General features: G+C 39.7%; 1 protein-coding gene across 1 annotated transcript in view; it reads right to left on the reverse strand.

Moving 5' to 3' along the window:
• Positions 1-27,520, reverse strand: part of RIF1 (replication timing regulatory factor 1) — a 59,784-nt gene that overhangs the window by 2,181 nt on the left and 30,083 nt on the right. Inside the window, exons 20-33 of the mRNA XM_054044172.1 lie at positions 24,851-24,950; positions 22,426-22,690; positions 20,801-20,843; positions 20,234-20,436; positions 19,577-19,676; positions 19,031-19,162; positions 15,208-15,353; positions 14,172-14,261; positions 14,027-14,081; positions 4,242-7,097; positions 2,385-2,534; positions 1,972-2,049; positions 1,767-1,882; positions 350-503 (exon numbers count right to left, since the gene is read on the reverse strand). Of these exons, the coding sequence (XP_053900147.1) occupies positions 350-503; positions 1,767-1,882; positions 1,972-2,049; positions 2,385-2,534; positions 4,242-7,097; positions 14,027-14,081; positions 14,172-14,261; positions 15,208-15,353; positions 19,031-19,162; positions 19,577-19,676; positions 20,234-20,436; positions 20,801-20,843; positions 22,426-22,690; positions 24,851-24,950 (4,488 nt within the window). The remainder of the gene's footprint in view (positions 1-349; positions 504-1,766; positions 1,883-1,971; positions 2,050-2,384; positions 2,535-4,241; positions 7,098-14,026; positions 14,082-14,171; positions 14,262-15,207; positions 15,354-19,030; positions 19,163-19,576; positions 19,677-20,233; positions 20,437-20,800; positions 20,844-22,425; positions 22,691-24,850; positions 24,951-27,520) is intronic.

A 27,520-nucleotide genomic window follows, 5' to 3' on the forward strand; every position in this document is an offset into this window, starting at 1 on the left:
TAAGACACCTCATTTTATCGACATTCAGAAATCCTTCTCACCATGTGAACTTCTAGGCTTCTTGGTGAAGGAAAAAAGTATACTTTTGTCATAATGAAATATTAACACCACCAAACAGAAAAACGACTGAGATGCAAGGCTTGAGAATTTCAGACTAGCAATGTTGTTGCACTGTTACTCAGCTTGAAAATTTAAAATTAAATTTCAAGTTGGCTTTAATATTGTATTTTAGCCTTTTCCTGAAAAGTTTTCTACATTTTTTAAAAATATAAATCTCCTGTGAAGAAAGTTAGCAATGCAGAACTTTATGATACTGTCTATTTCATTATAGTACTTAAAATAGCTTTACCTGTTGCTCATGATATCCTCTAAGAGCCTTTTTAACATTGGAAACTTTAGGAGAACGGATAGGAAGAGTTTTGATTTCAGCGGCTGTCAGAGTACTCAGGTCACCCACGGTCTTAATATTCTTTGCTCGAATGAGCTGCCCCAAACCTCTTGCCCTGGGGAAAAAAGGGATTCTGTATATTTACTCCTACTAAGACATGAAAAGGTGCTGGTAGGATCATGTTTCTTTCAGAGGCTGAGTTGAGGAGGAAGAGGGGCAAGAAATTTGCTGGAATGCATACTTTGTATTCATATTAAAGAAGGAGAAAACAGTCAAAGCAGATGACACCTTTCTGCAGAAAAGAAAAATTTTATTCTCCGCAGTTGATTGAATTATCCATAAAATGAATGGCTTTTAAATCTAATTAAGTAACATGAATGGAAAAAAAGGAGTGATTCAAAGCGGATCATTCCGAACAGGTCCTGTGGTAACTCCAGAAAACTTGTCTTTTGGTACACCTCTACCCCAATATAACGCTGACCTCGGGAGCCAAAAAAAAAATCTTACTGCGTTATAGGTGAAACCGTGTTATATCGAACTTGCTTTGATTCACCGTAGTGTGCAGCCCCGTCCCCTCGAAGCGCTGCTTTACCACGTTATATCCGGTCGCGTTATATCGGGGTAGAGGTGTATATGTTTTCAGATTCAAGACACAAAAAAGCCAAGTTAGTTGAGCCAAGTTTTCGTAATTCTGAAATAAGGCGCTTTCATCTCTTGAAATGCTCACTGCACAAAGCAGCATTTGACAATGTTTAATACAATAGGCAGGTAGGTCAGGTGGACATCATCAATTATATTAATATCAGCTCTATTGAAAGGGCTCACATTCAGAATACTATAAATAAAAGAGCGCACGCACGCAAAAGCTAAAAGAAAGGTCACAAATACTGCAGAATCATAAGCTTTGTAATAAAATCTTGTTTAACAGAGACCGTGGAACATGTTCTTGTTCTAGAACACTAAAAATATATGAAATATATACAATATTATAGGTAGGCTAGAAAAAAAATCAAGTTCATGTATCTTCCATATCTGAGTACAGACAGATAATGCAGTGGTAAAAACGCTAGCAGCTGAACCACAATAGTGCCCTCATTGCTGCTTTTACTGCTGGGGATGCCCCTGTGTACTCTTGAAAGAATTTGCCATGGCCTTTTTGTATTCTTAGGACAAGAATAAAAAAGTTGAGCACTTCTGCTAGATGATAAAAGGAGACTAAGTTTGACAGTACAACCTCCTTTTACTTTTTTTTTTTTTTTGGCAGAAAGTGCCTCCAATGGATGCTAGAATTAGAGACCGAAACATCCTAACAGAAAAGTTTATAAAATCCATGGAGGTGTATTAAGAGTTTTTAGTCTTGAAAAGAATAACCACTTACCAAATGTTTGATGTAATCTGGGGTAAAATTATGTCAACTGGAGCTTTACAGCCCACCAATGCAGGGTACACACTCTCTGTAGGACACGGCAGCGACTCCTTGGCCATTTCAGTGATCTTGAATAGTACAGAAAAATTATTCAGTATCACACAACTGAATACAGGAGAAAATAGAGAAGGGATACATGAACTGAAGCACTTCTTACTAAACACTTCTTTGAGCTCTTAAATTTAGCGTTACGAGATCCTGGGGACAGAAGTCCTTTGGTTGGAGTGGTAATATGCTGGATAGAAAAGAGGAAAAAAGATCTCTCAGGATCGTTGATATTTAAAAATAGTCATAGGATTTTAGTTATCTCAACATAAAGCTCTTCATTTCACAGGTGAAATTACAATCAGCCAGACTATAAAAGTATTCCTTTCATTTACTAATTCTAAGGCCTGTTCTCTATCTTGGTCATTCTTGGAACTGTTTACCCTTAAATATAAGTTTACACTGGAGTAAGACTAGCTTTGATAAGAAAGGCATACAGTTATGGTATAAAGGTTATGCTATACAGATTGTACTAATACTTAGAAAGAACTATTCTGACGAAAACTTAAAACACACACAGTTTACCTTGGCTTGGGTATTAGATGAAGTTTTAAAACTTCGCAAAGATGGTGAACTATTCGAAGAAGAATGAGACCTAACAATGGGACTTCTCCTATCGATGTCATCTGCCAATCCTTCTTGGTAAATTGGATTTGCAAAAGAGACTCGACGAATCTGTTTTTAGAGATTAAGTGATTTTTATAACCAACTAACAGAATTTGATTTGTTACATCTATATTGTCAAATTAATTTCATACCAGATAGATCTGAAGTCTGAGACTTCAAATTGTTGCATTCATCAGATCTCCTGATTCATACAGCTGAGTTTCACTAAAGAATATTTAAGACCATAATAGGTTTGGTGGAGAAGGGGGATAGAGTTAGGGTTACTGCTACAGGAAAGGTTACAAACTTTATAAAGAATTTCCGAAGGAATACAATAGTGAAGTGTTGACTGTACAATGATTTTGCACTAACAGTTATTTTCTTTAATAGTGCCAAAGCCTTGCTGCATTACAACTTGGGTATTGCTACTATGCAAAGACTAATTAGGAGAGTGGCATAAAAAAGTGAAAACAAGAGAACCAAAAAATAAAGGGAAAAGTGCATAACATGCATGCCTGAAAGGACAGAGTGGGAGTGAAAGGGTAGCAGTAAGACTACAAGAGAGGGAAGATGCAGGGTTGAAACAATGGGACAATAAAATGTGTATTTTATTTGGTAATCCACATTTTCATCATCCAGTGCATTTACTGGCCTTACTGGTTAGGTTAGACAGATTCTTGATGAGATAGGAGGTGGGGAGAGGAGGAGGGGGACAAAATATAAATATATGATACTTTCCAATATCCTAGAAGAAATACTGAATTTCATATTCACATGCTGGGTATAGGAGTCATACCATTAAAATTATTCTGAAACACTGAAATAGCTGATTATTGTGGGGAAAACATAAAAGTTATTTAAATCCTGGACATGCAACACTTAATATAAACTTCAACTCATGTCCAATTTGCCTCATGTTCCCCAAAAATTCCACCATAGAATCAGATCATAAGGGACATGTTACCAGGTGTTAAAAATTGAACTTATAACACAAAGTCAGCTGTAACCACTGTAGACACTATTTTTCCAGTAAAAAGGAGAGCATTCAACAGTTTTTAAGAAATTAAACATCTATATTGCATGTAGCAGATAACTGTTAACCAGGCCAGAGAAAACAGAGAAATTGAGAGTCTCTTGGCCCAGAGTACTTATATTTCACAGCAAGTCACATAAACAGTGTTAAAGGTAACCTGCAAAGAGAAAAAACACTGGGCTTGTCTTCCTCTTTCCATTCTGCTTGTTTATGATTTCACAAGGCCTGAAATGATTGCTTATTTTTTAATGGAAATTTAGGTCCTGTCTAGTTCAGAAGACTATGATGACATGAGGAGGACCACCTGCTATCACAAGAGCCAAGAGTGAAAGTTGAACAACTGACAAGGGAAGAGTTTTATTTAAAACCAATGACCACTAATTTGGAGAACAGAAGCTTTTACTAAAGATTCAATGCCCCCACCTTCAATTAAGGATGAAGTTAAGTGTGCATCCTGATCATCCTGCCCCTCCAAACAAATCCTCCAGCAAAACCAAAGAAATAAGGAGTGGACAATATATATTTCCAAGGTAAAAACATGCAGAAAAATCATTTTTAAGATAAAACCTGTCAGGACTTACACATGAGAAAAAGGGGCACAGCCTAATTTAAAAAAATAAAATCTTTGCAGGTCATCATTAGCACTTCTGCAAGATCATGTGGTAATGGCATATACTCAGTACACTCTCTATGTACACTCACAAGTGCTCAGTAGTACCTAAGACTGAACTACATCACAATACCTTGTTAGCAGGTGATGGGGAATCATCCTCTTGATGTCTTTTTATTCCCCTCTTTAAAATACTGGTGGATGGAGAAGCAGAAGGAGACCAAATGCAGCGTGTCTGCACTCCACTGGGGCTTTCATTAACTTTAACCAAAGCTACAGAATCAAGCTCCTTCAATTTCTGAGGAGAATCCACATTGTCACTTTCTTCTGCACCCTCCTGGTCTGAGGCTACATTTTCAGGCACTGTAGCTGCCACTGCAGTTTCAGTGAATATTAAATCTTCCTCCTTCATCTCACTATCTTGAGGGCTGTGTACTTCTATAGGAGTGTTCTCAGTCTTTTCTGCATCATTCTGATCATGTTTTGGCTCATTTATCTTTGTTTGGTCAGGTTTGTTAACAGTTTCTGTATCAGATATCTCCTCCATTTGCCCATTTTGATTAATTTCTTCCTTTTCTGTAGCTTCTGGCTCTGTGCCATTCTCCAAAGGAAGACAACTTTCTATGGACTCTTTTGAAACACAGTCAGTTAAACACTGTCCAATACTGTCAACTAGATTGGAGGGCTCTGGCTCCTGCATGACAGGGTCACAAGTTTTATTTTTGATATATGACAGTTTCTCATGATCTTCCTCCACTGGAATAGCATTTCCTTCCAAATCATTCTCAGATTTTATTCCTCTTTCTGAATCCTTAACAAAACTAGATTTCTTAATGGAGAGCAATGGTGTACTCATTGCACAAGGTTCCACAGACAGCCTTTCTTCAAAATGAGAATCATTAGAAGAAGTTTCTAATGCAGTCATAGTTACCTGAATACATGTGTTTTTATGCTCACTTTGTGCATGGTTATCTGCATTTTTTAATTCAGTGAATGACTTGTCTTGCTGTTGAGAGTTTTCACCACAGCAATTGTAGCTCTTTGATCTTCTCATCCTCTTGCTTCTTTTGTGCTGGCACTCAAGTATCTGCAAAGGTTTTTCAGAGGAAAGAACAGCATCTGAAGTGGTAGTTACTGCTGCAAATTCAGATAGAATGATTGCACTACAGCCTTCTACACTTCTTTGCTTATCAAGTGATTTATTTGCCTGTCTTGTTTTCAAAACTGGTTCAGATATGCATGGGTTCATGAAGGGTTCTCCGAATATGTTGGTTTTATTTTGTTCGACATTTGTGTTCTGCCCACCAACTGAAGTCTTTGCCAGGTCTATAATTCCTGTAGATTCGTTAATAGCTGTATAGATTTTTTTGTTTTTCACTTCACATGCCTGAGGTATCAATACAGTATCTTTGTCCACTTCAGAACTTGTTTCACCTTTATTTTTTACTTCAGACAGATTCCTAATTTCAGTTACTATTTCTTGTGAAGAGAGTTCCTGATTTTGGCTCTCTTTTTCTTCTTTCACTTTGCTTTGCAGTGGATCGCTTTTATTTTTCCATTTTCCAGATCTTTTCCTCTTGGTACTTTCTTCTCTTGTCTCAGAGCTATCAGACTCAGAATTTTCTATACTAGAAAGCAATCCTTGTGAAGCTCTTCTTGTTTGATACCGGGTGCGCCCCCTTGTCTTTTTCTGACCTGTTATATCTGAACCAGAATCTTGAACATCTATTTCAGATTTCAAGTTATCACTTTCAGATTTCTTGGCATTTTTGTTCATTTCCTCTTCAAGACCCCCTGAAGTGTGTGACTCCTTTGGACCAATATCTTCTGCAGCAGTCTTCTCATGAAAGCTGCACTCTTTTTTATTTGCATTTTCTTTTGCATCTACAGCTTTTTCAGGAACAGATTTCTGCTTTTGGGATGTGTCCTCTTTAATTTGTGGCACCCTCTTCTGGAAAGACTTTTCATCATCTTTACGTTTGTCCTTTTTCTGGTGACTGTTTTCTTTATCTTGACTGTCTGTTGTATTTTCTGCAATTTCTGACCGTCGTCTTGAAGAACGTCTTAGTGTTTTCTGATTAGGAGACATCTGTGGAACTTGATTGTCATCGTTAGATATCTGATCAGTTGATATAGCAACCACTGGAGGTGTATTTTCTTTAGAATCCAAATTGGGTCCTATACATTTTTCTTCCTCTTCTACACCATCTACAATTTGTTTTTGCTCTATTGTTGTACTCTCTATCACTGCAGAATTGGGAGCTTGTGTTTGAGTATCTAGAATGCATTTTGTCTCTTCCGTTTGACTAGGTGTGCCAGATTTATTTTCCAAATGGAAGGCAACAACAGACTCCTGTATACTTTTCTCCTGTTCTAATTCTGTTAACAACTTGGATTGCCTCATTTCTCCATGCTGTGTTTTATTTTGCCTACGACTCAACCTTTTTATCCCAATAACTGTTCCTTCAAATTCAGATTTTGAAGAACTTTTATTCTCCTCTTTAAGTTTTTCTATTTTGGAGGGAGTCTTTGGTGCATCTATACTTTCCTGTTTTAGAGCAGCAGCAGTCCCAGATGCTCCTGATAGTCTATTCAGTGCAGAAGGGCTAAAGGGTCTGTTCTCTGAACTATCAAACTTTTCCAAAGTAATAAAGGACTGTCTTCGGCTTGCAGGTTGCGGTGTTCCAGAAATAACATCACTAGAAGATGAACTGCTGCTAACATTTGAAGTGTTTTCATTTCCAACTGAAGGCTCCTTTGCAACTGTTTCAGTTTCATGTTTTTTTGAATCCTCTACTAAAGACTCCTTTGCAACCATTTCAATTATACTTTTTTTTAAATCCTCCTCACAATTTAAATCTGAACTTTCTGGAACATGAGTGATGGATTTGTCTTCAATATTCACAGAATTCTCAAGAGGTTCACTTGACTTGCAGTTCCCAGTGATTTCATGTGTACTATTGTGTACATTGCTCTTTGTTCTCTCATCCTGCAAGGACAAATTAAGTGATATTATAATTTTGCTACTTTCACCATAAACCCACAAAAAATGCAATCCCATTTGGCTTTGAAATAAAGTAAAAAAAAAGTCTGCACTGCCTAAATAATGACAATGATTTTGAAAAACCATCCACCCACTCGAAACACTACGAATTTTCCTCTGTTAGCCACAGTTTAACTGTGTAACTGTTCCAGTGTAACTGACATGCTTTATACCGCAATATTTATTTTATTTGTATAGTCCAAAGAAAGGGGAGCAGTAGAAAGATCTTGTGAAAGTCTGTAGACAAAGAACAGCAGTAAACTTACTATCTACTGGGTTTTGTTTCAAAGTTATTAAATAGTACTTCATATACGGTTTACATTGTTTTTCTTTACATTAATGTAAATATTTTCTAAGCATACTGTACAGTACTTTCTGAAGGCAATTAGGAGCTGTTACTAACATCTAAATTTAGGATTCTGGATACAATACAACAGCCATGGAGTCTGACTAAGTAATGCTTTCAGAAGAGTCCTAAAGAGACAGAACACTGTGTTAAAGAGTTAAGTTAAGAGCAGGAAAAGGATGTGAAACAGGTGTGCATAATCTGTACACATGCTATATTACACCAATGTTCCTGTGTCCTGAATTCTACGTCCATTTAAATGTTCAGTGTTAACTGTGTGTCCTGTTCAGCCTGTACAACTTAATCTAGAGTTAAAGTTTATACTGCTAAAAAAGCCTAAAAGAGGATCTCTCTTACAGATTACATAATTTATTATAAAAGCTACTGTCATAAAAGAAAATGTTAGCTTCAAGAATTACCTTACCCTAAAAACTACTTTGAAAAACTATGCAGTCTAAATGATGTCTAAAAGGCTAGATGGAAAGTCCAAGATTTTTTGTATCCTAATGAAGTTTCAGGTCCAAACTCACAAGCAGACAATAAAACATTTACATTTTAAAATAACCAGTGAAAATGGAGAATGTGATATGGAAGTCATCAAAAATAAATTCTTGGAACAAATAAGATGGGCATGTGAAATAAGTTCATGTTTCAACCGTGGGACTAATCGAAATTCAAGCACTGAGGAATTTCTCAGAACAATTCTGTAATATTTTTAGTAAGTTACTGAAGGCGTCTCATATCAATTTTCTGATTTGTCTACTACTGTATACAGGTGGATTGTTTTAGAGACTCTTCTTGCTGTATCTGGTAGTTACAGGGATAACAGCACTACTTATAGTTACTTTTGCGAACAGGGGCTGCTAACAGGGAGTTTCGCAAGGGAGTTCTCCAGGTGAAGGAGGAGCAATACAGCAACCTTTTGGGGTAAGTGACTGTCTGTAGTGTGTGTTTGTTTGTGTTTGAGGGTTACTTGCTGTGTGCTGAGCTTGTGTTTGTCAGTCTGTTTGTTTGTTTTGGTTGTTTGAAGGACCGTGTGCTGTGGCTGGCAGTTGGAAGCTGTGAGCTTCAAAGGAAGGTTTGAAAGCTAGAAGCCTCTGGTAAGTGGCTGAGCCTTAATCAGTGGGCGGGGCATTCATACAGGCCAGGGCTTTATAAAGCAGCGCACAAGCGACCAGGGAGCTTTGCGAACAGGGGCTGCTAACAGGGAGTTTCGCAAGGGAGCAGGAAGGGGGCAAGGGTCCCTTGCCGGTTCCATCTGTTTTCTCTTGATTCCCCTTAATACCTATAAAGCAACTACATTCTAACTGTTTGCTTAAACAACCCTTTCAGCTGACAGGGGGCTGCAGACGGGAGTTTGACAGAGGGAGGCTTACGATGGTTAGGAAGACCCGCAACACCTGTGCCAGCACTGCTACTGTCTCCTCCACCTGTGCCTGTAGCCAGACAGAGTGCCCAAGCATGGATGCCTCTACCCAGATCCTGGTGTGGTTTTGCAAAGACTGTAACTTGCAATTTCCACTTACTGATATCCAGGCTGGGGGGACCATCCAATGTGAAAGGTGCCTGCTGGTGGAATCTCTCAGGCAGCAGGTGGGAGAGCTACAGGAGGAGGTGGCTAGGTTGAGGAGCATCCGTATCCACGAGCAATTCCTCGACAGTGTCCATGTGGAGACAGCTGAGGTAGCTGTCCCAGTACACAGGACTGCTGATACACCACTGGTGGAGGAGGAGATGGCTCAGGGTGGACGCTGGCAGCTGGTTACTTCTGGCAGCAGGCAGTGCTCCACCCTTGCTCCGAACCCTCCTGCCGAGGTTATAGGTAACCGTTATGCTCTTCTTGATACAGGAAAGAAGGAATCACTCCCTACAGTAAAGGAGGAGAAGCCTCGTACCCCTAAGGCTGGAGAGTCTGCTGCCACCACTGCGAATAGGAAACGTAGGGTAGTGGTGGTCGGAGACTCTCTGCTGAGGGGGACGGAGGCGCCCATCTGTCGCCCTGACATTTCATCTCGGGAGGTATGCTGCCTGCCGGGGGCCCGTATCCGAGACGTTAGGGAGGCATTGTCGAGGATTATCCGGCCCTCTGACTACTACCCCATGCTACTCATCCATGTGGGCACAAATGATACTGCGTGGTGTGACACTGAGCGGATCAAGAGTGACTACAGGGCTCTGGGAGCACGGGTGAAGGAGTTTGGAGCACAGGTGGTATTCTCTTCAATTCTTCCTGTTAAAGGTAGGGGCCCGGGCAGAGACAGATGCATCATGGAGGTGAATGCCTGGCTGCGAAGATGGTGTCGCCAGGAGGGCTTTGGCTTCCTAGACCACGGGATGCTATTCGAGGAAGGACTGCTAGGCAGAGATGGCGTTCACCTTTCGAGGAGAGGGAAGACCCTATTCGGACACAGACTGGCTAACCTAGTGAGGAGGGCTTTAAACTAGGTTCGACGGGGACAGGTGAGCAAAGCCCACAGGTAAGTGGGGAACATGGAGACCGGGGAAATGAGTCGGAAACAAGAGGGAGTGTGGGCTATATTGGCAGAGAGAAAGGAGAGTCAGGACAAAACTGGGAGGAAAGATCAAACCAGTATCTTAGATGCCTATATACAAATGCGAGAAGTATGGGGAATAAGCAGGAAGAACTGGAAGTGCTAATAAATAAATACAACTATGACATTGTTGGCATCACTGAAACTTGGTGGGATAATACACATGATTGGAATGTTGGTGTGGATGGGTACAGCTTGCTCAGGAAGGATAGACAGGGGAAAAAGGGAGGAGGTGTTGCCTTATATATTAAAAATGTACACACTTGGACTGAGGTAGAGATGGACATAGGAGACGGAAGTGTTGAGAGTCTCTGGGTTAGGCTTAAAGGGGCAAAAAACAAGGGAGATGTCATGCTAGGCGTCTACTACAGGCCACCTAACCAGGTGGAAGAGGTGGATGAGGCTTTTTTCAAGCAACTAACAAAATCATCCAAAGCCCAAGATTTGGTGGTGATGGGGGACTTCAACTATCCGGATATATGTTGGGAAAATAACACAGCGGGGAACAGACTATCCAACAAATTCTTGGACTGCATTGGAGACAACTTTTTATTTCAGAAGGTTGAAAAAGCTACTAGGGGGGAAGCTGTTCTAGACTTGATTTTAACAAATAGGGAAGAACTCGTTGAGAATGTGAAAGTAGAAGGCAGCCTGGGTGAAAGTGATCATGAAATCATAGACTTTGCAATTCTAAGGAAGGGTAGAAGGGAGAACAGCAAAATAGAGACAATGGATTTCAGGAAGGCAGATTTTGGGAAGCTCAGAGAGCTGATAGGTAAGGTCCCATGGGAATCAAGACTGAGGGGAAAAACAACTGAGGAGAGTTGGCAGTTTTTCAAAGGGACACTATTAAGGGCCCAAAAGCAAGCTAATCCGCTGGTTAGGAAAGATAGAAAATGTGGCAAAAGACCACCTTGGCTTAACCACGAGATCTTGCACGATCTAAAAAATAAAAAGGAGTCATATAAAAAATGGAAACTAGGACAGATTACAAAGGATGAATACAGGCAAACAACACAGGAATGCAGGGGCAAGATTAGAAAGGCAAAGGCACAAAATGAGCTCAAACTAGCTACGGGAATAAAAGGAAACAAGAAGACTTTTTATCAATACATTAGAAGCAAGAGGAAGACCAAAGACAGGGTAGGCCCACTGCTTAGTGAAGAGGGAGAAACAGTAACAGGAAACTTGGAAATGGCAGAGATGCTTAATGACTTCTTTGTTTCGGTCTTCACCGAGAAGTCTGAAGGAATGCCTAACATAGTGAATGCTAATGGGAAGGGGGTAGGTTTAGCGGATAAAATAAAAAAAGAACAAGTTAAACATCACTTAGAAAAGTTAGATGCCTGCAAGTCACCCGGGCCTGATGAAATGCATCCTAGAATACTCAAGGAGCTAATAGAGGAGGTATCTGAGCCTCTAGCTATTATCTTTGGAAAGTCATGGGAGACGGGAGAGATTCCAGAAGACTGGAAAAGGGCAAATATAGTGCCCATCTATAAAAAGGGAAATAAAAACAACCCAGGTAACTACAGACCAGTTAGTTTAACTTCTGTGCCAGGGAAGATAATGGAGCAAGTAATTAAGGAAATCGTCTGCCAACACTTGGAAGGTGGTAAGGTGATAGGGAATAGCCAGCATGGATTTGTGAAGAACAAATCATGTCAAACCAATCTGATAGCTTTCTTTGATAGGATAACGAGCCTTGTGGATAAGGGTGAAGCGGTGGATGTGGTATACCTAGACTTTAGTAAGGCATTTGATACGGTCTCGCATGATATTCTTATCGATAAACTAGGCAAATACAAATTAGATGGGGCTACTATAAGGTGGGTGCATAACTGGCTGGATAATCGTACTCAGAGAGTTGTTATTAATGGTTCCCAATCCTGCTGGAAAGGCGTAACGAGTGGGGTACCGCAGGGGTCTGTTTTGGGACCGGCTCTGTTCAATATCTTCATCAACGACTTAGATATTGGCATAGAAAGTACGCTTATTAAGTTTGCGGATGATACCAAACTGGGAGGGATTGCAACTACTTTGGAGGACAGGGTCATAATTCAAAATGATCTGGACAAATTGGAGAAATGGTCTGAGTTAAACAGGATGAAGTTTAACAAAGACAAATGCAAAGTGCTCCACTTAGGAAGGAAAAATCAATTTCACACATACAGAATGGGAAAAGACTGTCTAGGAAGGAGTACGGCAGAAAGGGATCTAGGGGTTATAGTGGACCACAAGCTAAATATGAGTCAACAGTGTGATGCTGTTGCAAAAAAAGCAAACATGATTCTGGGATGCATTAACAGGTGTGTTGTGAGCAAGACACGAGAAGTCATTCTTCCGCTCTACTCTGCTCTGGTTAGGCCTCAGCTGGAGTATTGTGTCCAGTTCTGGGCGCCGCATTTTAAAAAAGATGTGGAGAAACTGGAAAGGGTCCAAAGAAGAGCAACAAGAATGATTAAAGGTCTTGAGAACATGACCTATGAAGGAAGGCTGAAAGAATTGGGTTTGTTTAGTTTGGAAAAGAGAAGACTGAGAGGGGACATGATAGCAGTTTTCAGGTATATAAAAGGGTGTCATGAGGAGGAGGGAGAGAACTTGTTCACCTTAGCCTCTAAGGATAGAACCAGAAACAATGGGTTTAAACTGCAGCAAGGGAGGTCTAGATTGGACATTAGGAAAAAGTTCCTAACTGTCAGGGTGGTTAAACACTGGAACAAATTGCCTAGGGAGGTTGTGGAATCTCCGTCTCTGGAGATATTTAAGAGTAGGTTAGATAAATGTCTATTAGGGATGGTCTAGGCAGTATTTGGTCCTGCCATGCGGGCAGGGGACTGGACTCGATGACCTCTCGAGGTCCCTTCCAGTCCTAGAATCTATGAATCTATGAATACCTAACTACTGAATCATGTACTTATGATTGAGTTTAGTTTATCAGGCAGAGACTCACAAGTTTAGTATGATTACGTTCAAATAGTCAACAGTGTATACAATCTTGCATATGTTCTTTTCCTATCACCTCAAACCCTGAGGACTTTCTAGTGTAAATCACAAGCAAACATGTTATGGTTCTCTCTGTTGTATTTGGAATTTGTCTCAAATGAGGTAATTTGAACCAATAAAGGCAATTAAAAAAAACCCAAAACACTAGGCATAAGACTATCAGTATGCTTTACACAATCATGTGATTTCTGTGGTTGAAGACATTGAGGAAACTGAATAAAAAAAAATGTAAATTACATTGCATTGCAAGAACAAACAAGATTAGCAAATGTTCTCAAAACTCTGAACTTACTAACATGTCTCTCTCTTTTAGATTTTATTCCTGGACCCACATAAAACAGCCTTACCAGATATTCTATAAAATGGAAACTCAAGCCCTATAATATAAGAAATTTAGAGGTGCTCTTTGTTTTAGACTTATCAAGCTTACCCTCCCCATCACATATCAACTTTGGTCTGTGATCAGAGAAGTTCACTGTCACCATATTGAAATTGTTCCTCAAACAGATTATAAATAAGCGTGACAGAATTTAATTTTTTTAAATAATTTAAATTCATATCAATGTTTATTCTTAACCTTTTTTAATTTTTATTGATTTAAATTTTTACATTTGGGGAAAATTATGGGGGGGGGGGAATCAGACAACTATTTAATGAAAGTAGATATAAAGCTTTAATTTTTTGAGTGTAACTGTTAAAATGCAAACTGTCATCATCACATGCCAAAATATTAGAATTTGATTTAAGGATATTTACTTTGTATAAGTTCTCAAGCAACGTATTTCTACCTTGTCTATCTATAAATTTTGATTATCGATGGAAATAGTTTTGTTGGCTAGTATGTGTACACTGAAATCAATTATTACCAACAATTACCAATAAAAATCTAATCCTTCCAAGCCTATTATAAAGCATCATTAAGGTAGTTGTAATTCTAGCATCTCCAATACTATTAAACATGGTGAAAATACCTGAGGTTTCTTTTCAAGCACTTCTTTCGGCTCTTCTATTAAAGATGTTTTTAATCTAAAAACAAGATCACCCAAATTAGATCTGTTGCAACAGAACTTAGAAAATACCTTATCACCACAAGCCCAGTTGGTATATCGCACTTACAGAGAATCTTCCTGGCTCTGAGTATATTGAGAAAACAAGGCAGTATCTTGGGATGCATCCAGATTATTGTACATAGCAGGAATATCAATTCTGGAACCAAAAAATATCATTTCAGGTAGGTATAGCTTTATCTCAGAACTTCTAGTGAGAGACAACATGTAATTTAAACAACACACAGTTTCAACGCTGAAAATTCTCATCAAGGAAACCCTACATAGACTGAACTGCAAAGTCCTCACAAGATTATTTACACTTCTAAATCACTCTGTGATATGGAATGAGAGACCTCTTGCAGTGAAAGTGTGTTTCAGCAATCAGTGCGTGCTATGAAGGAACTGCTGTTTACGTATGGGTATAAAATTCTTTTTTGATCTTTTGATTCCTGTCTTCAGACCATATTGCCAGCTAAAGACTTTCCTTATTTCAATTACTGAAAAATGCCATCTTACTAGTTTTAGCCTAAAAGCGAACATGAATCACTGGGTGAAGTTCTACTGCCTGTGTCATGCAGGTGAAACTAGACCAGTGGTTCTCAAACTTTTGTACTGGTGACCCCTTTCACATAGCTAGCCTCTGAGTGCGACCCCACCTTATACATTAAAAACACTTCTTTATATATTTAACACCACTATAAATGCTGGATGCAAAGCGGCGTCTGAGCTGGAGGCTGACAGCTTGCGACCCCCCCATGTAATAACCTTGTGACCCCCTAAGGGGTCAGGACCCCCCAGTCTGAGAACCCCTGAACTAGACAATTATGGTCAATTCTGGACCTAAAACACAATCTGAATGAAGTATAAATCAGAGATGGTCCTGTCCCTTTAAGATACTGTTTCTTCCAAACAACTCTGATGTCTTTAGCCGAAAGATCGTTTTATGTTAGCTTCAAGCTCTGGAGCTTGCATGTAATAGCACAAGATGCATAATTAATCTCCTATTCAAGTTTGAGATGGAGTACATTCAACAAATTACATTTAAAATTTGTCCTGATCAATTCATAATACAACCACTCTTGTCAGTGCTATGGATTACAAACCTCTTTGTCCTAAGAACTTCTTTTTGGTGTTCTGTCAATATTCTCTCCTTTGTTTCCAAAGGAATAACCACAAAATCAACAGATTTCTCCTCTTCCAAAAGTATCTCGCTTGATTTTGTTTTTGAAGATGAAAATTCTAGTTTCAGCTACGGAAAGGAAAAAATTGGTTTAAAAAACAAACAAGATAAAGGAAATACCATCCCAAAACAGAACAAATACTAACGTATAGTAACTGTGGTTCTTAGAGATGTTGCATTCAATATTGATCCTGCTATAGGCACATATACACCTCATGCATGAGAGATGAGTTTTTTTCTCTTTTAAATAGTTGTGTGAGGGACATGTATGTACCTTATGCCTCTTCATGCTACCATGTGAGAGTATACATAATTGATAGGTCAGATGCAACGCTGGAGAGAACAATATTGCATCTGACCTGTCAGTTATGTGCCCGGCATAGTGTTTGACAAAGGTCAGTGTGTGTTACTCCATGTTGCTGCCTTACAGATTTAATATTGGCATATTAAAGCAGGCAGAGGATGCAGCTTGTGGTGTAGTGGAGTGAGCTTGGATGTTCAGTGGGAGAGGTACATCAACCAGGTAGTAACACAGTGAAATACATTTTGTTAACCATTTTGATACTCTCTGTGAAAGGATGGCCTGACCTTTAGAACATCTGGCTACAGCTATAAACAGATGGGATTTCAGTATGAATAGTTTGTTTCTTTCCATAAAGCGGAGTCCTGGATATGTCTAGGGTATGTGGTTTCTTTTCTTTTACATAGAATGAGGTTTTGAGGCTGATTGACTGGTTTAGAAGAAAATCTGAAACCACTTTATGAATTATCTTCAGGTGAAGCCTTAGAACTGTCTCGTCCCTATCAAATGTCATTAAGTGGGGTTCAGCCATAAGTGCCTGAAGCTCACTCACTCCTCCTGGTTGAAGTGATAACCACTAAGAAGATTTACTTCAGAATGAGGTGGTGAAGGGAGCATTCTGAGAGAGGCTCAAAACAGAGGATCCATGAGCCTCAGGAAGATTATATAGAACTGCCAGGTGAAAGTAGGTTCTCTAACCAGCAGGTAAGAGTGTAAAAGCCCCTTGAGAAATTTTGATACTGTGAGTGTCGACTTGAGTATCACGATCGTTTCCATGATGGGTAAAACTGGCTGTCTGCTCTGAAAGTATGGGTGAACCAGCTGTTTCTTTTGAAACTGGTATTTGCAGAGTTTCCTGTAGGGGATTGGTGTACAAATCCTCAGTGACCTCACAATGGCCCTCGAGTCCTTCAAGGTGTCCTTCATTGTTCTTTTGGTGAAGAGCTCTAACCCCTTGAATGGGAGGTGTCTCATGACCTTGAACCTCCCTCAGAATTCTGGATGCTAACTGCCAGGACAGCCGCAGTCATGTTGGAGGAGTCCATGACTACCTGCAAGGCTGTTCGGTCTTCCCTTATAATCTCCTTTAATTCCTCCCTAGTGTCCTGTGGCACTTTTGCCAGGAAGGGAGTCATTCTCTCCCATATGAGGAAATTACATTTGATGAACAATGCCTGGTAGCTTGCCACACAGAACTGCAGTGAGGTGGATGAGTAGGCTTTGAGCCAAAACAGAGCTAGTTTTTTGGGGGTTATCCTTGAGCATGCCTTTTGTCAATTTCAATTTGTCCTGCACTTCAACAACTACCAGTGGCCCTGGATCTGGTAGGATTAAAAGCCTTCCAAGTTTTCTGGAGGCACCTGACAGAGCTTCTCCACCTGTTTAGAGACAGGTTGGAAGGTACCAGAGCATGCCAGAGCACTTTGCTAGCTCCCATGTGCCCTTATCACAATATCCCCAGTATGGATAGGTTGGCATGGCATATGGCAACTAACCTGGTTGCCGCAAGTTGGCCCAACGCCACTCATGTCTTTTTTGAGGCAGTGCTCAGAGAGAGTACCAGCTCTAGGATCACTCTCAGAAGGTAACAGAGCATCACTGTTTGTTGCTGATATGAAGAAGTAATCTGGCAACAAAGATGTAATTCAAATTGCAATGCTGTAGTGCTGCACCAGTACCAATGATGTTCCCTGGAGGAAATCTCAACAGCTCTCTAAGACGTACCTTGGTCCTATAATAGGTGCAACGGTTGGCACATATGCCTTTGTCAGTGCAGATGCTGGCAGTGCCAGCTTACTTAGGGCCACTTCCTTGGAGGAGGACTAGGCCCCTATTCTTGGAGGTCTGATGTCTCTCTTCTCTATGGGGAAGTGTATCTGACTGGTCTCCACTCGCCCTTACTTTTGGCCTCGCCACTGTATTGTGGTGCTGATGCCAATGATGATGTTGTCAATACCAGAGAAGCAAGTGCCAAGTCTGCCAGTACTGGTGTCAAAGCAGCTGCTGGCACCGGTGTTGGGAGTAGCATCGGCTAATACTGAAGGTTTTGGTGTTGGGGTGATGAGCACCAATGTAACCAGTTTCTATTTCAAAGATGTTTTCTTCCCTGCCTTTTGCTGCTGGGTCCTCGGATGGGGTGTCTGCTCAGAGGGGCACTCACTGAGGATGACCAGTTAGATTTTTTGGAGATCTCCTCTAGGTCTGAGATAATGCGTATTGATTGCGTGTGTGTGTGTAGCTTCAGCCATGCTGTCCTCACCTTGCAAATCATCAATGAGAAGGATTTGCACACTGAATATTTAAGAGGAGGTGCCTCTCCCCCAGAAAGAAAAAGGCATCCACTCTGCCCATTAACAAAGAGAATAAGTCCACTGAAAAAGTCAGTTAGTGCTTATACCCTGAAGGTTTAGGGTCTGCCATTGGGGGTTGGCATGAGGCACCTCACCCTCAGCCAGCTACATAGGGGTGTCTTTCTGGGATAGTTTTTTAGGAATGTCCACATTAAAGTATTAATGAAGATAAGGAGGGCAAAGAGGAATTTCTTCACAAAATTAGTCTAAAAGATGAGCCTGAAGGTCAAAGTAGTGGGTTAGACACTTACCAGGTTCCATCCTGCTACCCAGGCTGTAAGAGGGAGCTGGGGAAGGTCCTGGCTGTGCCACCATTCATAACCTCACAGGAGCACAAGAAGGCACAGGGTACATGCACGGCCCTGATGGACACTGCTAGTCAAAGCAATCCAATCTCAGATGCATGAGGTGCATGTGCACCTACAGCAGGATACACACACACACACACACACACACACACTCACTCCTAATACTTTGCCATAATACACAGCCAAACACAACTAATCAGATCTTAATGTTCAGCATCCTGCTGGCTACTCTCCCTTATGGAGCCTCCGTTGATTAAACTTCCACTCCTTATAAAGCCTACCTTGCCTTAAGTTTCCATAGCAATAACAAAAAAGAAAACTCCAAAAATACTAGACGATCTGAATAGGGAAAAACTAACAGCCAACTGCTATTAGGCCGGCTTGCTTCAGACTGGTGGACTTGAGATGCTCGGGGTTCTACTGATCGCCATATTTGGGGTCGGGAAGGAATTTTCCTCCAGGGGTAAATTGGCAGAGGCCCTGGAGGTTTTTTGCCTTCCTCCGCAGCATGGGGCAGGGATCGCTAGCTGGAGGATTCTCTGCTAATTGAAGTCTCTAAACCACAGGATTTGGGGACTTCAACAGCAGAGTCAAGGGAAAGGGTTGGGACGGCTTTGTGGCCTGCATCATGCAGGAGGTCAGACTAGATGATCATAATGGTCCCTTCTGACCTTAAAGTCTATGAGTCTATGAGATACAAAAACAGCATATTCGACAGTCTCTTGTGGAAGAAAGTCAGCATAAAGTAATATTTACTTTTATTACATCCATTTGTATGCACCTTACCTTTGCTGCTGTTACGTGAGCAGTGGTAGTCTTGTCTTTCAGACCATTGGCCTGTGTCAGCAAGGAATCCCTTTTTCCACCTGATTTTACTTCTATTCCACTTATCTTTGCATCCCACTGGGAATTTTCTGTCTGTTTAAAGAGAAATAAAAATTGTGTTTAGTGTAAATAGATAAAGTAGATAATTTAATGAAACTTTGCATAAGATTCAATTTCACTCATGACTTTGAAAAATATGTTTGCTTACCTTCCCCTGTATTTTCCTCTAAAATGTAAAGATTTTTGCAGATATGCCGCATAAGAACAGGCCAATAGTTAAGATAAAATCCTAGTTATTATTTACCAAATGCCATCTCAGCCTAGGCCCTTCAACCTCTGGTTATTCTAATTTAGGATATGGTTATTACCGCAAACCCTAATCAACCTCCAATCATTATAGCAAAATCTTGATTACTGTAACTCCATAGGACATTGTTACTATGTCCAGCACAATTCCAGAATGTATGGAGTAAACCACACATAAGTAGTAACATAATAGATACTTACAGCATCAGAAAATGGACCACTGGATTCTTCCACTACCTCAACACTTTCAAAACCAGGTAGTAAAAGCAGAATTTTCTTTTTGGCTTGGCTTAATATGGATCTGTTTAAGGGAAAAAAATAAGATTTATGGGGAAAGTGCACAAGGTCGTTAAGTTCACTACTACTTCTAATAAGCAGCTCATATACGGTGCAGCAGAATGAAGCGCACAGATTCTGTACATCTACAGATATACTTGTACAAGAAAGGGTATTTTTTAGATCTGAAGCTTTTTACAGGCAAAGAACTCATTTGTGAGGACTTCCAAACTATCCCGATAATCCATGAACACCTTTTCCTTCCCTTCCAAAATTCCTAAAATAAAACTTCACATTTAAATTCTCATTCCATACAAATTCACTCCTATATTAGGATACTTTCATGACTTAATCACAATTAGTGGTTTGATTATTTTTTATCTCTATGTACTTGACCAAGGTTAAATCCTGAATTTAGGAACAGTTTTCCTTACTTAACATCTTATCTATAAGAAGTTATGATTTTTTTGATGTTTATGTCCAATAACAAATTAAAAAGCTTAAGTTAGCTTGGCTTGATTTATAAATACTCTGATTATGTAGCAAAATCAAACATAACAAATATACAAGAGAGCATCTTACTTTAATTCTTCAGGGTAAGTTAACACTGTAGCTTTAGCAAATGTTGCATTCCAGAACTGAGCACTTTGGTTGCGTATCTGTTTACTCTTATGCAGAAAGATTATGCATAGCAATGGAGAGAGCTGCTCTAATAGGTCACTATCATAAAATCCAGTATAGTAGGATTGTAAACATACAATGATCTCTCCCAAAAGTTTTTCTAACTGGAAAAAAAGAGAAAGGTATAAATAATTTTTGAATCACGTACATCTTCTAAAAATTAAAATAGTGAAATAAACAAGATTTATATAGTGGCAGTTTATGTGGATATGACAAGAATATGGCCTGGACTCAGTTCCACCGAAATACTAAACCTCTATGTATGAAGGAGCCCATAATATTTAATTCAACGCAGGTTTGTACTTCACCCTAGCCAGTTTTCAGTTCAAGTTTGTAGTACACCTTTAAGCGAAATGCTTACTAGCTTGCCTTAATACAAATACAATTTTGTTTTTAGAGCACAAAATTCTCAGATTTAAATGTCATACAGTATTAGTTCTTTCCCAGACTTTTTCTGCTAAAATTTACCTTGTTGCTGAGACTACTGTACACTCTAGATACATCAGCAAGCCTATGAAAGAAAGAACATAGTATGGATGAAGTATTCATGAAATATTTCTTAATCCTATTTGTTCTCATCAAACATTTCCAACAATGTTGATATACGACACTCGAAAAGATGCAATAGTCTATCTTCTAGGTCTCACACCAACATATGAAGTTGCATATTATTTTAATATGCTACATTTAATAATTGACAACCCTTCTTGATTCCCCCATAATGGCCATAAACAAACTTTTTAAGCTAATGAGCATAACAATTAAAAATTAGTTCTAATAATCCCCACAGAGTAGTTTACCGATCCATAACTAATTGTTTTCTATTAGAGTAATTTCTGCTACCTTCCTTCTGCTCCTCTTGGTCTGAGCTACACCGACTCTGCAAACTTCCCTAACTAACTTCAGAGAGATTTTTGCATACATAGCTGGAGCAGCACCTGGAGAGAGTTTAATACAGTATCCAATAGGCTTAACTGTAATCACCTTGCATGGTGAAAATTAAACAGATTAATAGTTTTCACCTCCAAAAATAAACATTTTTTAAAGGAAAGTCTTTGGAAAATACAATGGAATGCAGAGCATTGCAAAAATATTTCAAAACCTTTATATAAAATTTCCCCCAGTTAAAACATTTTAGGCTTATAGTTAAGTTGAAAACATGCGTCTGACGAAGCAGGTATTCACCCACAAAAGCTTATGCTCCAATACATCTGTTAGTCTCTGTTGCTTTTTACAGATCCAGACTAACACGGCTACCCCTCTGATTCTTAATAGTACTTAACCCATGCAACTGTATACTGAATAAATTGAAGCAAGACATCTTTGTGTTTTTCTTTATACCTTCTGCTATACAGTTTCAAAGTGGATTACTTAAGATATTGTATATTCCTATTGGAATCTGTTTAAAGAAAAACAAATTGGAAATAGCTCTTCGGTTGGTAAGACTAGATAACTGGAAGTGTGTGTTAATTAGCACATTAAAGAAGACTGGGGTTTATAAATGCTATTTTATGCAAAAGTTTATATTTTGGATAAATGTATTAATGTTAAAGATAGTCATGATAAACACAAAATACTTTTAAAGAGTGAAGTTTTCAATGTGAGGGTTAAGTGGAGAAACAGGATAGGGATCCTGAGGTTGACACTATGTTCATTCTGGAGGAACAACATTGTTAAAGACCACCTTCAAATTAAAGCTATTACTAGCAAGTCCTTATTTGGAATCCCAGGGAGACCTCACTGTCCAACAGTTTATGCTCAATATAATTACAGAGCAAGAATACAGCAGTTTTGAAGAATGGAGTCTTCAGAAAATAGGTTACCAATATTCTAGTAGTAGTTGTGTATCCAACTTGTACAAATTCAAACTTGATATCTGAAATTCAGGCTGAATTCTATAAGGTACAGGGCGCTCTCAAATACCACTAAATTCAGCAGGAGTTGTGGACACTTAGTACCTCACAGAAGCTTTGGTTAGCCTGATTTATGGGCTATATTTTAATATAGCATGCTGCAGATGCCACAGTTTCACCAATATGCAGCAATATTACAATGTACATTTATCTAGAAGTCATAATTTCTGAAATACTCACTTTGTTTTTTCATAAAACATTGCAAGTGGTTTTGACAGAGTTGCAAACATAGTTCTGATCATCGAAGGCAAAGAAATATGGCTAATGATGTTGTGAAGAATAGCAATAATTGAAGTGCCAACCGAGATCAATGTTTCTGACTGGGTATCTTTGGAACTGAGCATATGGAAAGAGTTTATTAACTTCACTAGAAGTTTAAAGAGGGAGGCCAGCTTTCCAAGAGGTTCCTTTTTCTTCTTAGACCAATCTGTAGGTGTCTGTGGGGCTAAGGTAAAAAATAAATCCATTAAAGATAGTGAACTTAAACTTTCCCTTCTGCTTTATACAAAATTCAAATCAATATTGTCTAACATACAATATTAGAATGAAATAGCTCAGGATTAGATTGAAATAGTCCTGGTCAATAGTAAACAGCATATTTGGACTCCTAAAATAGCTCATCAATATAAATACACAGTTATTCAAATCCACTATAACCAATAAAAATTCTAATTTAGTGCAGTTGCTGTGGATTTGATTCCAATTTGCCATTCACCCATCCTTATGGCCTGGAACTGATGCAGGAGCTTTGACACTGAGTGATCTTACATACTCAAATTGTGTGTGTAAAAAACAGAAGGGCCAGATTCGGATACATGTAGTCATGTGGACTAGTACTCAAAATTGGATAAAACTGAAAAAGTTTCAATTAAAAGTTTACATCACATTATTTCAAGGGGAAAATCATTTCTCTTCAGCTCTAACTAGTACAGAGGTGGGCAAACTACAGCCCGCAGACCACATCCGGCCCCCGGGACCCTCCTGCCCAGCCCCTGAGCTCCTGGCCCGGGAGGCTAGCCCCCTTTCCCTTCCCTGCTGTTCCCCCTCCTCTGCAGCCTCAGCTCACTGCGCCACCGGCACAATGCTCTGGGCGACAGAGCAGCTGCAGAGCCGCGGCCTGAGGTGGTGCTCTGTGCTGCGAGGTGGCATGGCTGGTTCCAGGTGGGCGGCGCGGCTCCCTGTCCTGGTGCTCTGGGAGGCATGGCTGTAGCCCTGCCAGCCACCGGTGCTCCAGGCAACGCGGTAAGAGGGCAGAGAGCGGGGGGGGGGGGGGGGAGGGGGAGGAAGAGGGGCGGGGAGTGGTTGGATAGAGGGCAGGGGAGTTCGGGGTGGTGGTCAGGGGTGTGGATAGGAGTCGGGGCGGTCAGAGGGGTTGGATGGGGGCAGGAGTCCCAGGGGGGCAGTCAGGAATGACAGGAGGAGTTGGATGGGGCAGTCAGGGGTGAGGGGTCCCGGGCCGGTCAGGGAGGGGTGGATGGGGCAGGGGTCCTGGAGGGGCCCGTCAGGGGACAGGGAACGGCGGGGGAGGGAGAAGGAGTTGGATGGGGCAGGCCCTCTATACAATTTCGGAAACCTAATGTGGCCATCAAGCCAAAAAGTTTGCCCACCCCTGAACTAGTACCTCCACTCCTTGAGTAGCCCTCCTAGATAGCTGCATATAAGATACTACTCAATGTGTGCAAGGATGGCAGATGCTACAGTAAAAAATTAACTCAATTTCCATTTGAAGTTCCATCTTTAAAATGATGTTCTAGTGTTTACTTCAATTTTAATGGCTATGAACAGGACAGGGGAACAGGAAAACTAGTAACATTGTGTGCCCAACACCTTCTGTATTTATAGATCAATAGCGCAAATAAAATGTGGAAAACAATTTCACTAACATAGGACTTTGGGTCAGTTATATGGGACACAAAACTAATAAAATGAAGTAATGCCCATTTCAAGTGCAGCACTGATAAGTGTTATGAAACGTAACCACAGGTGCAGAAACTTTTACATTTTAAAGTTAATTGCTTAATGTATAAATTCTTCAAGGCACATTATATGTTAAACTAAAACTGGAAACTGTAGAGTAATAATCAAGTGTTGCTCTTTTAGGCTATGTTTTAACAAAGAAGTATGTGAAACGCAGGAGTTTTTGGACTGCTACTAAAAGAAAATGCCTTAGTAGACTTAAGACTTTAAAAAAATGAAACTATAATTGAACTCTCAACTAAATTTTCCAAATTTTAAAGGACACTTATGTTTTCAATAATCCACTAAACAGGAAAAAATTAGCTGTCATAATATACCAACCTATACCCTGATTTTCACATGTGCTGAGCCCCAAAGGAGCTTTTACCAAGCTTGCATGGGAGCTGCTAACCACTCAATACTTCTGAAAAATCAGACCTAAGTGCTTAAGTATGGATTTAGGAGCTTAATTTTAGTTTCCTATTTTTGAAAAGCTTGGACTCAACTCTTAATTAAGAAAGAAAAATACCTCAGAGGTGGACTGTTAAGAATGTACAATACCTAATTTATCACTTGCAATAATTCTAGTTTTCAACCATTTACTCTTTGAAATCACGGAACAAATCCAATTATTGGAAATTTTTCTTACATATATTTTTTGGCTGATATTTAGTACCATATGGTGCAAAGTTGATGCAGTCAACCATAACTGATACAATATGGGTGAGACCATCCACCATTGACAGGCTCTAAGGGGGAAAAAAAGCAAAAATCATTAGCAAAGCCACGGGGGTAGAGAAAAACGTGAAACAGTGTTTGAAAGAAATCTAGTAGTGATTGTGGGTAACAATCTGGATAAATGTTCGCAACTATAATAAATGGCAAGGAGACAAATGCAATTTTAAGTTGCAAGTAGGAAATAATCAGGGCCAGATTACCAGCTAGTCTAAGTCAGCATCACTCCACTGAATTCAAACAAGCAGATTTACACAAGCTAAAAATTCAGCCCTCTAGCTTTATCACATGTACTACTGCATTCAATTCTGACACCACATTACCAGAAATACCTGCAAATGGAAGGACTTTAGAGAGGAACATAAAAAATTATTATAAGTCTAGAGGAATTGACCCCCAATGAAATGTTTTATCATATTGCAATGTGTGGCTAGCTGAAGGACTGTCACGCTAAGAGTGCACATTTTTGGTTAAAATATTGTAAACCTAGCAATAAGATCTGCATAACAAGGAAGTTCAAGGGGCATATGATTAATCAATTGCTAATAGGAACACTAAGTTTGAGAGAGCATTTCTCTCAACCCATCGTGTTTGCCTAAAAAGAACTACATTTTGTTTAAATAATTAATTGTGCCAAAACTGTTAAACTTTCATAGAATTTATACTTTGAAGTTCGCTTCAATTTAAAATAAATCTGAGTGCAACAGCTATTACTGAAAATATAAGAGTCAGACGCAAATTTCCTATATTAGAATTAAAAGATGTGGTAGTATCAAGAGGGAGTTTAACAACAAGTGACAAATTTGTAGCATTGCAATTGTGTAGCTCTATTTCTCAGGCTTGACCTTTGTTGTATTTGTTCTTAAAGGAACAAAATATGGTTAACAAATTACAGTTAAATTTACAAAGTCTAAAATTTTATGACAGCTTAGTATACAATTACATGTACACAAATTGCCAGCCCCCTGTTTTGCTTGTCTAATCTGTTCTTATAAATAGGAGACTCAGTTGAAACACACTAGGAAGAGCCAGCATGATTGTAAACAAAAACAAATCCTATAAGCCTTGTTTGTTGGTCAGGCTACCCACCTGATAAACTGGTAATTGATTAATCTTCCTGACCTTATTTTACAAGTTGACAAATTATTAGTTGGGTAGTTCAGGTTTAAGGTTGACAACCAGTGTGAGTTACCATTTAAATATGTGGAGTGTCAGTTGCAGTGGATTTAGACTACTGAATAAAGCTGATCACATTAAATTTTTCTCTAATAGGCTTGTGGCAAGTTCAACGTCTTACTATACTTCAGTACTTAAAGCCCAAATCCAAAAATGTCCTTCAGTTGCAGTTTTACAGATAGAGCATAATCACATAATATTTGTATAGCTAATAATTAGCGTCCAGGTTTAGTCAACTGAAATTGCCTCAAAATCTCCTGTGCAGCTTACAGTTTGTATAAAGTTCTATGCATCTGTTCAGTGGGATGGGAGGCCTAAGGATGAATCACAGACACATTACTTCGCTAATTTAGGGCTTGTCCACATTTCAAAAAGGACTAGATCAAAGCATATACTTGAACCACTAGCGCACATCAGCAGGTTCCACATGGACAGTTAGTCTGCGGCAGGCTAGCGTAAGGTAGATTCACACCCCAGCTTGCTACAAATTAAATGTTCATGTAGACAGGCTCTGAGGACTTCCCGTATTGATTATAAAATTCTATTTGTTCAGCTGGAACAGCATTCATTTTATGATTTCAAATTTACTGAATTGTGTATTTAACAACCATATTAGGCAGTAGAGCTTTCACTTCATGAAGAAGCCATCTCCTATTAGACAATGTAAATTCCATTCATGATCTGTAAATGGGTTAAAACAAAATTCTTGTTAACTATGTTGCTGGGTTATGTTAAAAACTAGAAAATTGATAAAGACTTGATATTTTGATAAATGCTTTATAAAAATTTTCTATAATCTATTCATGTGCACATTACTTCAAACAATCTCTGAATCAACTCCTAATTTCTGTAGGAAAAGGATTATGTATTTTTCACCTGGTTTGTGTAAATAATTCTGACTGTAGCGTACTATTTGCTGTAGTTTATAATCAGATCTACATTGTTAAAGAAGCAGCTAACCTAGGCTGAAGGGCAAGGTGCCACATTTACAATACTATTGTTATATGTGCTAGCTCCATTAGAATTAGCACACATATGCCTATCTGTACTACAATCACACTTTCACCTACAGTGTAGCCCTAAATTCCCTCTAAGCTGCGTGGTCACATGGCTGCCTATTAAGCTCCATGCAAGGACTCCCCCCAGGCCTCTCTAGCCGCAGCAGTTCAGGGCTGGGGGGAGAAGCACCTCTTCCCATGCTGCGCCAAGTCCAGGGCAGGCCCATGCCTTGGCCAGCGGGGAGAGGCACCTCTCCCTGTCGCAGCCCTGAAGTGCTGCGGCTAGAGAGGGCTGGGGGAGTCCTCGCCCCCCACCGTAGCCCTGAGGCAGCCTGCACCCCAAACCCCTCATATCCCTGGCCCCACCCCAGAGCCCTCATCCCCCCACACCCTAACCCTCTACCCCAGCC

This window comes from Malaclemys terrapin, chromosome 11 (assembly GCF_027887155.1).
Source record: "Malaclemys terrapin pileata isolate rMalTer1 chromosome 11, rMalTer1.hap1, whole genome shotgun sequence".
Lineage (NCBI taxonomy): Eukaryota > Metazoa > Chordata > Testudines > Emydidae > Malaclemys > Malaclemys terrapin.